Source organism: Ambystoma mexicanum, chromosome 9 (assembly GCF_040938575.1).
Source record: "Ambystoma mexicanum isolate Mex_15411 chromosome 9, UKY_AmexF1_1, whole genome shotgun sequence".
In the NCBI taxonomy this organism is placed as follows: Eukaryota; Metazoa; Chordata; class Amphibia; order Caudata; family Ambystomatidae; genus Ambystoma; species Ambystoma mexicanum.
In genome coordinates, this window is record NC_090931.1 from 623,622,091 (window position 1) to 623,636,764 (window position 14,674).

The following is a 14,674-nucleotide window of genomic DNA, read 5'->3' on the forward strand; positions in this document are numbered from 1 at the left end:
AAGGCGAGTGCGGGCACAGTCTGGCAGCAGTGGGACTCAGTGGCCCGCCCCCGACTGGCGTAACCTGAGAAGGTGCAGCTAATAAAACAGTGGTGAGACTAGAGTCTGCAAAACCAAGTCCTGGATCACTCCAGTGCAAGAAAATTAATGCGTGGCCATCCACCACGGTAGCAAAAGTCAGTGTGAAACTTGGATCTGCTGTGCTCCTGTCAGGAGAGATGCAGGTGTGGCAAAACTCAGCTTAGACGAAGCGTAAACTTCAAAATCGCGGCTGGGGCGCTCTAGGAGGAGGATGTGTGGGTGCGAATGCAGAGCAGCAGCAAAGCGCTAAATGGGAGGCCCAATTCCTGAAACTCGTTTGAGGCCAAGTGCAAGGGTGGAAAAGCTATACAATGGCAAAATTCTATTGAGACCCTCACGCTGGAACCTGAGGGATGAAAAGGCAGGTATGGCAGCAGTGCAAACCAACGAATGAATGAATGAATTTGTGACACCCTCTTGTGAATGACTTGTATTCACCACTTGTTTGGTAACAGAGTCCAGTTAATGCTAGAGTTTGAGGGGGTTATTTTTCTTCACAGATTTTATTGTACTTCTGAGGTATTTAGTAAGCATGGTTCTTTTAACTTTTGCACTCCATTATAGAGTTCACCTGTACAATCCTTCTGTAGTGCCCTGATGCGACAGGTGCCCAGAGATTCCAGTTAAACTTGCCAAAAAGTAACATCGCTAAAAAAGTATTCACTTGACATCTTTACTGCCTTGATCTTCTTGTCAGTGCTTTGATATCTGCAGCACATTTACATCCAGAACCCTCAGTGAAAAAAGACAACAGTTCACATCTTCTAACGAGACAATGAAGCAGAAAGAGCTCTGTGCTGCTGAGCATGAAAAATCTTAAACTCAGCCCTGAAAAGCAAATGTGGTGCTTACCTTTTAACAGTACATAGTACAAGTGTTACTTTAGGACCTTGTTTCAGGAGGTTTCGCAGCACTGCTGCAAGAGAGACTAGATACATTGTTAAAGGAATTGCTGATGGCTGATGTTAGAAAAGATTTTCTTTTGCACATTTCCCTCAATGGATTTCTATGCGGCGCCCTTCTTTTTGCTTTGGTACCTGTTCTGAATTTAAGTGAAGTACAGCCCTCAGCTTTTCTTCCCTTACCTTTTTGCTCATTGTTATGGGGAAACTGAGTAGTCCCTAAGACTGTCAGTACTAACAGCCTTTGTTTCTCTTTTTGAAATTCTTGTATTTTTACAATTGCAGACACCACCTTACTGTGGAGTGCAATGACGATACTTGGTATCCTTTTACCATTTTACCTTTTGGGTTTTGGTTAGACGAGCTGGTGGCAGCAGTGATATTTCTGCCGAACATTTAAACTTTGCACTTTTGCCATTACTGCGGATAGCTACTAATGGTGGCTAGCACCCAAAGATGGCCGTGCCACAAGGTTTCTTGTTTGTTGTTTGGCCGTGCCATATTGTAGATTGGCCTTCTTTCTGCCCTCTCGGGACAAGAAATCTATATATGGTATTGCACTTGCCCGTGAAAGCTGCTGCGTCTGGTCCCAGTCCACATCCCCAGTAGTTCAAGATTGGACAATCACTGGCTTTTTGAATGTGGCAGATCCTTACCATTGGTGGGCTTTAACTTGCTTTTGCCCCAAATCTGGATTAAGAGGACTCCTGCAGCCATTCTTCAGATCCACGTTGGAGCCAAGATGCGCACGAAGAAGGGTAGTCTGCCGACAACTCCTGCAGCAGACAAGAATCAATTCCAGTAATTTGGCCTGGTGAAGCTCATCTCCTCTGCCTGATCTCAGAAGACCCTTTTTGGTACTTCAACCCTTGAGTTAGTGTGACTAACTAGTCTCGACCCCTCTTCGAGAATCTGTGAAGACAGAGCCTTCGTATGTGTCCCTGGACTCCTGGTGGGCTGGCCAGCTCCCTCCTGGGCTTCCTTGGGAGGGGGTGGGCAGATAGCGTTGGCTTGTGCCATATGTCGCCTTCTCCTGAAACTTCAACTTCCTATCCACAAGGGAGGCTGTGCTCAAGCCGCTTTTGTTAGTTGCTGAAGGATTGCCCATAGACGTCTGATCGTGGTGACAGTAGCTGGAACCCGTCTGCTTCCGTCCTGTGAAGACGCCAGAAGAAGCCCTCACACCCATGACCCTTGGGCCTTTCTCACTCGAACAAAGGACAGCAGAACATGTACCCAGCTAATTCCGGACAACCCACAGTGCCGCCTGGATGAATCGCCCCCTTCCCTCCATAGGGTAACATTAGGTGTAAAGCCCCTTGTTCCCAGCTCCCTCTAGCATGACCTTTGGTCGTCGAAACCTGGGTCAAGGATCCTACCCTACAGCTAACCTTGGTATTAGGATAGAGGAGTACATAACTGGTTTTAGGAAAATACTTATTTAACTTTTAAATACTTTGGTAACTTTCTAAACTCTTTTGAATCGCCTTCCACAGTATCTTGCTCTATAACCGGAATCTGTGACCTTTAGGCGCTAAGCCTCATACATCTTAAGGCTTGACTATTAAGAAAGGGGAAACCGGGGTTGGGCTGATTTTTGTCTACTTGCCTGATGAAAATTGGTGATCTTCTTTAAAAGATGTAATGCTGTGATGTTTTTCAAATGCTTAATTTAATCTCTGCCTAAGCAAGTGGAGACATTCTATGAAAGCTCGCAAATATTCCAAATAAATGACATTGTTAGCTCAATTGATTATTATGCGCTTGTACAAAAGTGTTTCAAAGCGCAATCATGCATGGGTGGGGAAGCACCAGGAAGACGAGACAAACGATATTACTAGACGTGGTATGTTAAAATCATGCAAATGCAACCGAACAGGAAGTGCGACTGGGGAGGGCGGGGGGGGGGGCAGTTAATAGGGACCAAGTGCACCCAGTCCCATCAGAATATGGGTTAAGTGCATAGAAATCCCACTCTCATGGGTCGTAACTGAAGTGCACTAGTGCTGTGGCATGTGCAGGAGACGGGTGAGGAAAACTTGGTACCTATGAGGCTCTGAAGGTGCACCATGCAACCAGTCAGCAGAAGTAGAGGAGCGAGAGAGCAGAAAGAGGTGGTTAGCAGTGGACAGGGAGAGCGAAGTAGAAGGAGGAGGCGAAGAGGAAAGTCTTGAGGAGTTTCCGGAACTTAAGGAGATCTGGCTCAAGACAGAGAGGCTGGGAGGCTGTTTCAGAGGGAGCCACCTGCAGTGGATAAAGATATTCCCTCCACCCCCATTCGCTGCTTAGAGAAGCGCCTCACCCGCAGAGAGTTGGAAGAAGAGAAGCGGAAGGCAGGGGAAGGCAAGTATTTAGGAAGAGAGCGTTGCAGATAGTGGGCACCGGCCCCAGAAAGCCTTGTGGACAATGCGAAGGGTCTTGAACTTAATCCTTGCAGCCATGGGCAGCCAGTGAAGATACTTCAGCGCCAAAGCGATGCAGTCCCTGGGCTTGAGACCAAGGATAAGTCTTGCGGTTCTGTTCTGGTTGAGTTGAAGAGGATGGGGAGTAGAAGGAAGGTTGAGAAAGAGGCTGTTGTAATAGTCCAGCCTAGAGAGCACCAGGGCTCTGGAGACAGTGAGCCATTGGGGTAAAATGAGAAAAAGTAGAATACCTCTGAGAAGGTGCAGTTGGTATTGGGACAAGAAGGAGAGAGTGGAGGTGAAGATGACCCCCAGATTTTTTGCCTTGTTGCTAGGTGCAGGCACAGGGCCAAGGGAGGCTGGCCAGAGAGAAAGAGGGTTGTGCTTTTGGAGTTTGAGGAAAAGTCACTGCTGCTACGTGGAGTGGCCCATGCCTTTCGGAAGACTTTTAGCTGTTTTCTTCATTGTGGGGCAGAGACAGCACAAGCACTTATAAACCGCTTTCTAGCGCGGAGCGCAGCAGTGTGCTGCGGTGTTTGGCAGGGGCGGACCGCGGTCACATCTCCTCTCTCCTTCTTCGCTCGCAGTCACTTCTACTACCTACAACAACAGCGCTGGTAAGACACACAACTCATTTTCAGGCTGCCCTTCGCCACCTCCTCTCCCATCTCGGATTGCCTAACTGCCATTCAAGATTGGTAGCCGCCAATGATCTTTGCCTGAATGCCAGCAAGACTGCGATCCTCCTCATCGGCAGACCTTCTCCATCCTTTCCCCTCTCTCTCTGGCCGGCCTCGCTTGGCCCTCCTCCCATCCCCAACTGCGAGGCTAAGAACCTCGGGGTCATCTTTGACTCCACACTTTCCTTCTCCTCCCACTTCTCGGAGGTCTCTAAAAAGTCAAACTTCCTATTGCACCTCCTCAGAGGTACTTTTCCTTTCCTCTCCTTCCCCCAGAAGCTCACTGTCTGCCAATCTCTGGTTCTCTGTAGGTTGGACTATTGTAACAGCCTCTTTCTAAATTTACCTGCCTCTACTCTTCGCCCTCTTCAACTAATCCTGAACAGGACTGCGAGACTTGTCTTTGGCCTCAAGCTCTCGGATCGTATGTCTCCAGCTCTGAAATCTCTCCATTGGCTCCCAGTGGATGCAAGGATTACATTTAAAACCCACTGCATTGTCCACAAGGCTTTCTGGGGCATGGGCCCAAAATACCTTCAGCTATCGCTCCGCAAATACCTTCCCTCTCGAGCCCTTTGCTCCTCTACCTCTGACTGATCCGCTCTCTTGGCACTGTGCACCTGGCCACCCTCTGTTCCCCCCTTCTCTCCTCACATCCCGGACCTTGCAAAGAAGGCCCACTTTCAGCTGGGCCTCCTCGAGGCATTCTCCCTTTCATCACCTTCCCCCCAGAAACTCGATGTCTCCAAAGCTCTGGTCCTCTCCAGGCTGGACTACTGCTACGGGCTCTCCGTCAACCTACCTAACTCCTCCCTTCGCCTCCTTCAGCTAATCCAGAATAGGACTACAAGACTTAACCTTGGCCTCAAGCCCAGGGACTGCATCGTTCCAGCCCTAAAATCTATCCACTGGCACCTGGTTGCTGTGAGGATCAAGTTCAAAACCCTCTGCATTACCACAAGGCTTTCTGGGGCTTGGGATGCAGCTACATTCAACTCTCTTCCTAAATGCATCCCTGCTAGAACCCTTAAGTCTTCTAGCTCCAACTCTCTGCAGATCAGATGTTTCTCCAAGCATTGAGTGGGGGGGTAGATCTCTCTCCTCTGAAGATGCTTCCCTCTGGAATGGCCTACCTGCCCCGCTCAGTCTTTAGCCAGATCTCCTTAAGTTCCGGAAGCTTCTCAAGACCCTAGTTTTCTCTTCCTCCTTCCCTCTCCTGCTAATATTTCCCCTCTGCCTTTTGACTGGTTGCCTGGTTCCTTCAGATTCTTACAGGGCACAATGCCCTCCCTGTCCATTCTACCCCTGCACTTGGTCTCCTCAGATCCACCCCTGGCCCCCCTCCCATATCTGGACAACTGTCTAGTCAGGGCTACAGCTCCAGAGGCAGTCCAACACACAAGGCAGTGTCTCATACAGATGTACGAGCGGAGGGTTTATATCACCAGCTGAAATCACAGCTCTCCTAGTCCCTCGGCTTGGGACGCAGTGCAGCAAAGGATTTTCCCCAGACAGCGTCTGTTCCATGAGTGCGTTGTTGGCACTTTTCTCAGCAGGATAGTGACAACTGCCTGGTGGTTCAACACCTGTTTGGGATTATGGCAGATTATATTTCTATGTTCCTGAGTGTTTCAAACTATTTTCCTTTCTACAATCCTATTGTGAGATAAGCACACCCCACCTTTTGCGGAGTGCTGAGGAGATGCATCGTACCCCCTTTCACATTGTTTCTGTAACTTTTCTGTTAGTTACTTTTTGAGAACAAATGTTCTGAAGGGTAGAGAGCAAGATTGGTATCCTCTCTACATTTTATATTGAGTCCAGCACACCGCACCTTATGTGGAGTACCAGGGGTTACTCTGTATCCCTTTTCTCACTGCTCAAGCATAAAATTATGGCTGATAGCAGTGGACGTGTTCTGACTTCTGCGTGATTCTTTTACTTGCAGGCTGTCAAACCAGCTGTGGTAATGCACAGAAGGGTCACGTTCATCTAGAATGGTGGCTTCTTTCTTTATTTGCCATTTTTAGTGTGCTTGTCCTCTTGGTCCTTCTGCCATCCTGGGAGGGAGAGGTTCTGGTTTGATTTTTGTCTTCGTGGGGCGGGGGAGGGTCCTTTGTGTAGCCCGCTAAGGCTCCGGAGTGTCTGTGAAGACTGTAAACGAGGGAGGAGTCTGACACTCTGCAGCCCTTTGTCTTCTGGCATGCCTACCTTGAACCAGTCCTAACTGGGAGGCTTGCTGTCCTTGGACTGGTGGGACCAATCAGTCGTAAGATGACCTGCATTTAGAGCCATCCCACGACAAGCTGTGACCTTCCCGGGCTGCAAACAGCCTATACACTGGGACCTCGAGGCTGAGTGCTGTGCAACGTCTTCACATGAAAGAATCTCGCTGAAACTTGACTCCTATTGGAGCTCCAGAAGGAAGATTCCACTCCTTGAAGTGCCCTCGCCAGAGGGCTGGACCGAGATAGCGAGGCAAATCGATCAGACGACCGTTCCACAGTGGCATAGCAGAATGAGATGGGTTCCTACTGTCTTTTCCTACTGTCTACTAACCTCATCAATGCAGGGTCAATGTCCAAACATGCCACCGAAATATACGATCTGCTCTGCGACGGAGGGATTGACATCCTGTTTGTAACAAACATGGCTAGATGACAACTACAAGATCGCCCTCAACAACTGCCTGCCTGAATACTTCAAATGCGTCCAAGCAAATAGAAAAACCAAAAGAGGGGGGCTGGAAATCATTCACAAGGAACACCTGGATATCAAATTGGAAGACCCACTAAACATTGATAAATGTGAATCCCTAATCATACGTCTAACAGTAAGCCCCAAAACAAACCTGAAATTCATACTAATATATAGACCACCAACCAACGATGCAACCTTCGTAGACTCCTTCACAGAAGCAATCCCTGTCCTAGCCATCAAACACAATCACCTGATAGTCCTCAGAGATTTCAACATCTGGTTTGAAGAAACCACAACCATACAAAAATCGCTAACCAACCAATTAGCAGCAATGAATCTGCAACAACTAGTCAAAGGAGCAACCCAATCGGCAGGGCACACACTTAACGCAATCTTCCCGAACAAACTACTCCTCACCACGGCACCCCCAATTCAAATACCCTGGAGCGACCATCTCATCATCCCCTTCGTAATCAAAATGAACACCCCAACAGTCAACCGGACAAAACACAGAACACCATGAAAAGAAATTGGAGAACCATCAAAAACTCCAACTTAATTGAACTCCTGGTGCTTAGCAAACCACACCAAACATTCATGGAAGATGACCTGGACAAAAAAGTAACCCTGCTGCATTCCTGAATTATAACTACTAAAGACAACATCGCCAAAGAAAAATCCTTCACTCCTTCTCATAAACTGGCAATGGCAAAATGTTTCACCCCACTACTTAGCACCATGAAAAGGAAAAACCGAAGACTAGAACTTGATTGGAGAAAACAAAACGACGTTGCGAAAAAACAAATTCCTACAACACAACCGAGCATACAAACAAGAAATACAAAAAGCAAAGAGGAAACACTACGACAACGAATCTTCGAAGCACCAAACACCCAAAAAGAACTCTTGAAAATCCTAAACGAAATCAAAAACCCTCCGGGATGTAACACACCAACTCCGTCCACGAAACTATGCAATGACCTTGCTGACCACTTCAAAAACAGAATCACCAGCGTCCAACAAACCATATAAAGCAGACTGCCTGATCTGACCATGATCACCACCTACACGCAGGAGGAACACCCAAACAAACTACATGGCTTTCGAGAAATATCAGTGGAGAAATTCGTCAAACTGGTGAATGAAAACAATAACTCAGGGTCTCTCGAAGACCCCTGCCCACCAGATATATACAAATCGATTCTTAAACCAGGAACGCCACTGGAATATCACAGGAAAGTCCTCAACCATTCCATCGCAACTGGGAAAGTGCCACAAGCCTTCAAAACTGCATACATCAGGCCACTATTCGGATACAGCGGGAAACGTAGAGGCCCTCTCCAACTACAGACCCATCTCCAACACTTCGTACACAGCCAAACTGCTCGAAACCTACATATACAAAACGACCCAAGACTTCATAGAAGAGCATGGCCTACTAGACCAAATACAAGTTAGCTTCAGACCAATGAGAGGAACGGAATCAGCACTACTCTCAAAATGGGACGATCTAAAAATGAACGCAGACTACAGCACTGCCTTGATACTCCTTGACCTATCAGCAGCATTCGACACAGTTAATCACGACACCCTCATAATGAGATTAGAAGGACTGGGAATAACCGACACCGCCTATTATGGATCAAATCTTTCCTAACAAACAGAACGGAAACCGTATGGATGAAACCCTTCAAATCTAGCCCAAGAGATTTGACCTGTGGAGTACCACAAGGATCCTCCTTCTCCCCGCTACTATTCAACATCTACCTGTATCTACTTATCAGAATCATCAAAAGCCACGGCCTCACCTGCTGCAACTACGCGATGAGTTCCTGAGAGACAAACTGCGTCTGCATCAACCAACAAGAACGCTCAGATCAAGCATTGACATCCACCTGGAACCAAAACCCTACAACAAAAGAAAACTTGGAGGATCCTCCTTCTCTCACCAAGCCCCGAAAACCTGGAACAACCTTCCAAAGTACATACGTAACACCTGAAACCACCTACTATTCAGGAAACTACTCAAAACCTGGCTCTTCACGTTGTAACTAGAAAGATCAGCCACAGGGGCGCACACACAACTAAAACTAAAACATCTATGAACGTAGAGAGACCCGGATCCACACCAAGCAATCAATAGGGACAAAACCCTCAGGAAAATATCCCACAACATACTAAACGACTAACCGGGAGACAGCCGCAATAAGACCAAAGACTGTATACATAGCAAGACAAAGACAGAAACACTAGGAATAATCAGCAAGAGAACCTTGACCTTAACCATAGCCATTCCCAACAGACCTTGGGACAATAGACAAAAAGGGAAAGAAAGCACTACACCACGAGCCCCAACCCAGTGGGTGAGAAACAAAATGTTTCATCACTACACACTGTCCACCTACCACACAGCGGGAAGCACAATGCCCCATCACACAAACTACAACAAACATCCCCAAGGACGTACACCCCACAGAAACCTTGGAACCAGCGGAAAGACAGTCATGACAGGAGGAAACGAGCGTCTGATTACACAGGCTGACCAAGACGGAAGCACCAGAACACCACAGCAACACCACCCCGACCCTGAACCTCTCAAAACCTCAACTGACCAGTGTCGCACCAGATAACAAGAGAATAGAGATATTACCAACCCAGTCCCACACCAGAAGGGTTCAGACGCACCTATCAATCCAAACAAACCCACTATGATACAGCTGAGTCAGCGCAGCACCAACAAAGCGAGTCAGCCCTTGAGGGAACCAGCATCAACCCAACCCAAAGGGATACAACTCTTAACGGAAACAGAAATTACCTGACTCAGGACACAAGCCCCACTAACCCAACCCTCAACCTTCTACATACTTAAACCACACAAAGCCACACAACCATCTCTCTCCCAGCAATCCACACGCACTTTACCACACCGCATCAACAACACATAAACATCACCTCCAGCACTCGAGGTCTCGCCCGATACTAGCACCAAAGCCCAGCACTCGGTGTATACCGAGCTGAAGCTGCCAACAGCACATCACTTCTCCCACTCTCCTGCTCCCCTCCTCCAGACTAACCCTACCCGTCCTTCCTGTTTACAGATCCTCCAGAGCACCTGGGGACTAATTCTGTTGGCGACGGTGCACTATATAAATACCTTTAACATAAAGACTGAAAACATTGGCATGGGTGTTAAGACATCAACCCCTCTGCTTAGTGTTCTCCTGTGGTGGGAACACATCTTCCAAAGCAATTTGTCCAATTTCAATAAATCATCACTTTTTTAAGGCAGAATTCCTACTTTGCGGATTTTAGGGCCACTTTGTGGGTCCCCCTGAAAGTTTTGCTTTGCCTCCTTTTTTTGTATTCCTTGATCTTTCGAGTGGCTAGAAGGGACTTCTCCTGAAGTCTTTCTCAGGGCTATTATAAAATAAGAGACATTCAATACATCGTCACACTGAAAACAGATATCTCGGAACTCTCTGAAATATTGACTTTGAATCAGGCTATCCAGTGCATCATTTTACCAACCCCAACACTGGAACTGTAAATTACGTGTACAACTGTATTTAACTACCTAATCCATTGATCAGATTAGGTAGCAGACACTTTACACATCCTGTTTTTATAGCCAATATGAAGACGAACAATCTTAATGCAAGAGACTCAATGATCCTGATCTCTTAGATCTATTGCAAACTATTTTTCAGTACGACAATGTATTGACTGTTATTCTATACCAGCCTTGAGAAATCTAAAGTATAGGCAAAACACAGGGATCTGCACAAGTGTAGGGATCAATCAAGCTCCAGTTATTTGCAACAAATATGTTTTTTCCAACAAAAACTTTTTTTTAATTGTTGACATTTATCAGTTCAAATACTTACACTTTTTCCCAAAAAGTTACTGTCTGCAACTAGATGGCATTGAGGTACTTTTTGCTCTCCTACAATTGACTGAGATATTTACATGCCCTTGGACATTTTTCCTGGATCTTCTAGGGATTCGGTGAGATCTGGACCAGGTTTGGTATTGATACTTGCATATGATTTTTGAATAGATTTTTAAAGTCTTCATATGCATTTCTTTCATGGGACTACAAGTGTAACATTATGACTTTTTCTTGTAACAATTACTATTTTCACCTGAAAAGTATGTATCGGGTAACTGTTACTGAATTGTTTTGCTAATTCTTGGAAGCCTTTGGCTGGGGTTTACAGCTGTTCCATTCTCTCTGCCTATAATCTTATTATATATGTGTGTGTGTATAAATACTTGTATAATGCTATAGGAGCATTATGAATATGGAGTACTGTTTTGTATAGACATTAGTTATTAGATTTTGCTGGTATCTTTTTAATACTGTTAATACCCAAAGTCCTTATTTGAACTGATAAGTTTTATATTTTTACTGTTTTAAAGGGAATATTTTTCAGTGTAGTGTATTCTCTACAGTTGTGGGTAGACTCATTTTACCTCTGTGTCGAACTATTACCCCTACCTGAGAGTTGAGCCTAGTCTCTGCCCACGTTAAATACACTGAGAGGTTTGGCTTCCAAGAGTGTGTAAATACACAAATGACTTGCAAGTACCAAATAAACCAGTGTCTGTGACAAGGTTGCATCTGCTGCTTTCCTTGTCAGTCTCTTTAGTAGATGTTTGTTGCTGTCCTTCACTGAGCTCCTGATGTGTTCTAGAAAGGGAATGTATTTACCAACAGTTGCAAGTTAATTGTCATTGTTTTTTTCCTCAGAATACAAAACATTATGAGCTGCTCAACTATAGTGAACATGGAACAACTGTGGATAATGTTCTGTATTCCTGCGACTTCTCTGAGAAGACCACCCCTACCCCACCCAGCAGTATTGTTGCCAAAGTGCAGAATGTGATAAGTAGGTGATGATTGAACCTGAATGCTGCTACGTCAACATGTACTGTTACTCTTTCTGATCTGTTCTATGCTTGTCCAAGTCCATTGCCACCCCCTCAAGCCCCCTCCTCCCAGGATGTGACCACAAGTCTCCCTGTATGCTGCATTCCTATCGTCTCAGGAATAGGCACCATGTGTTGCTGACTTGCACTGGGTGCAAGTCAAATGCAACATATATTGCCTCTTGACAATGGATGCGAGTCGCAGTTGTGTTTTACCACTCTGTACTGAATGATCATAGTTATATCTTCTGTCATGTGCACAGGATGTGTATGTAAAGTGCCTTGCATTCCTACACAATATATATGCCTTTGATTTCTGTGTTCCTGACAATCTGAACTATGTAGTATCTTCCAGCTCCCTGTGTCCTTTTGTCTTGGCACCCATTTTCCCCAGGCTCGCCCACCCCGTATGTTGACTTTATGCACTGGATGTGAGAGCCAGGCTTTAGTGCACTGTGATGCTGTCTTGCATGTGAGTTTTTCCACTATCATGCCATCCACTAAGAGTTCTATGCTCCATCACTTCTGAATGTGAAACCAAGTTCTGCCATTCAATACTAGATCAGACACTTGTGTACTGGAATGCACCAGTATTCTCTCATGTAGTGCAAGTTAAGTTTGGGTACCATTGAAACTCAAGTTTTTTTCTGGTTAAAATCTGCTTCCATGTCTTAACCTTGTGTTTTTCGTGCCACTTTTAACAGGCTTGGGTCTCTAGCACACTTCGCTTTTACACAAAGTACTTTGTGTATCTCCTGTCCGGCCCCTATTCTTAAAATTGAAAGGGGTACTGCCCACCTTATGCTCACCAAACCTCTCGCTTCCTTTCCATTAAAATGAGGATTCTTCAGCATAGGATCTTTCATAGATTCACATGCTGTGAATATTCCCCAGCGTCAGGCTGGAAATCCTCAGTTACCTTGTGTTTCCCTTGCTGAAAGCGAAGAAAACTTTCAGTTTTATAGACTGTCACCCTCTTTATGGGTGCTTTTGGTCCCCACCAATGGGACCTCCAGTAGATAGCCCAGTAGCCCCTCCTCCTCTTCCTCTCTTGATTCTAACCGTGAGTTAAAGCTGTTGGGAATCCTCACGTTTTCTCATCCGGAAATCTACTATACTCATTAAGAAAATCTACTGACAAAAATCATCTCTTCAAAGGGAGACTTCACACTTCCATCGTGTCGGCAACATCTACAGACAAGTGGGGATGGAAGGGGGAAAAAAAAGTCCTTGTTTAAGGCTTGTGCCACCTGTGGCCTTAAGAATGTATTCGATGGTGACTAGCAGACAGATTGTAGCTGTCTTTATCCCCACCATACAGTAGATCATTGTGAAATCCGAAAAGGGGGTTCAGCTCTAAAATCCTTAAACACAGGAATCGTCGCTTAGTTTGCTTGTTGAATGAAGACAACTACCTGGAGTATCCCCCAGGCGTCCAAGCCTACTAGGAGCTTGGCCATCCCCAAGGAAAAAAGACCACGCTCTAAGGAGAGAGCTAGGTCTGAGGAACGGCCTTCCAATAGGCGACACAAGACCCACGGCTACGACCCGGCGACAGGGAAAGACAGGACTGACAAACACCATAAATCTATGGGCAAGTCATCTGCCAAGACGACTGACCCAGGGGCTTCTTCCCTGCCTGTGGGGAAGATACTTTTGTCGTCGACAACACAGTCTGGGGCACCTAAAACCACAGGGGATACCAATGCTCCGGCCACGCCTTTAACAACAGTGTTTTACCAGCGGTGCAGAAGTCCTCTAAACATGTAGGACATGCCCAATCGCCCCAGACCTACCAAATCCTTGTTGACCGGCTCACTGCACCCCTCTATGGTGCCCGGGCACTCTTCTACAGAAAATAAACACTTGTCAGGTGGTACAAAGACTATGGCTGGGCAAAACCCCCACACCGTCCACAGAGAGCGACTACTACACAGTCTTTGGAGAAAATCTCCCCAAGATGTCAGATATAAGGGCTCCAGAAAAAGGTGGATCGTCATTGACACACAAAAAAGCCTCCGGAAACTGGGGATACTGCCCAGCCACCTGCATGTCTCAGGGCAGCCTATGCCTAAGACCCTCATGGAAAAGTAGGCTACTCCACTCCTAGAAGGGGGCACATGGGCAAGTTGGGCCTTCACCAATTTCTCCTATTACCTACTCTGTCATTCCGGAGGACATACTACAACATGATATAGATACTTACTTTGAGATGCAACACAAGCAGCACATGTAATTCTCAGACTCTGAGGATTCTGTAATAATGCAGGAACAGTGGTAGCCTCTGGCATCGCTTAAGAGGCCTGCCACTCCAGAGAGGCACATCCCCCTCGGGAGACCTGGCACTCCAGGGAGGCACGTCCCATTAGGTGTCCAGTCAGATCACGTACAGCAGCCAGAGCTGGAGATGGTGCTCCATCCCACACCAGGACCAAGTCACTTGGGCATTCACCACACAGATATGCAAGCCCTGCTAACCAATCCACAGGTCCTGTTGTCTTTGCAGGTGCCGTCTTCTCTGCAAAGTGTTGTTACACAGCTGGACTCTGCTTTGTCAAAGCCAGTGCTCCCCACACTGCAGCCACCAATCCCAGCATCGGTGCAACCGCCAATCTGGGTGCCACCAGCACAGCGATCGCTTTCCCCATCCAAGTCTAGGTCAAGGTCTGTGACCCAGTCTACAACACGGTCTTTGCAGAACCAGTCACGGTCCAGGTCCAGATAACATTCGGCATCAAGACCTCCCCTGGGTACCAGTGGTAGGAGCAAGTCACCCAGCCCATGGCAATAAAGGCTCTCATCGCCTCTACAATGCACACGAGAAGAGGGCGTACTGACGGGGGCAGCCCCCAGGACATAGTCAGCCTCCACGCTGATGCCCCAAAGGGATGACTGGAATACCAACTTTCCTCTGGATAAGGCGGCTCCAAAGCCTTCCACTTAAAATTACATCTCTGCATTCCACACCATGGTCACAAGA

The 14,674-nt window shown here is 46.7% G+C and overlaps 1 protein-coding gene across 1 annotated transcript in view; it reads left to right on the plus strand.

The window, feature by feature from the left end:
* Nucleotides 1-14,674, plus strand: part of PHF12 (PHD finger protein 12) — a 689,998-nt gene that overhangs the window by 653,185 nt on the left and 22,139 nt on the right. Inside the window, exon 14 of the mRNA XM_069615300.1 lies at nucleotides 11,516-11,654. Coding sequence (XP_069471401.1) covers nucleotides 11,516-11,654 — 139 coding nt within the window. The remainder of the gene's footprint in view (nucleotides 1-11,515; nucleotides 11,655-14,674) is intronic.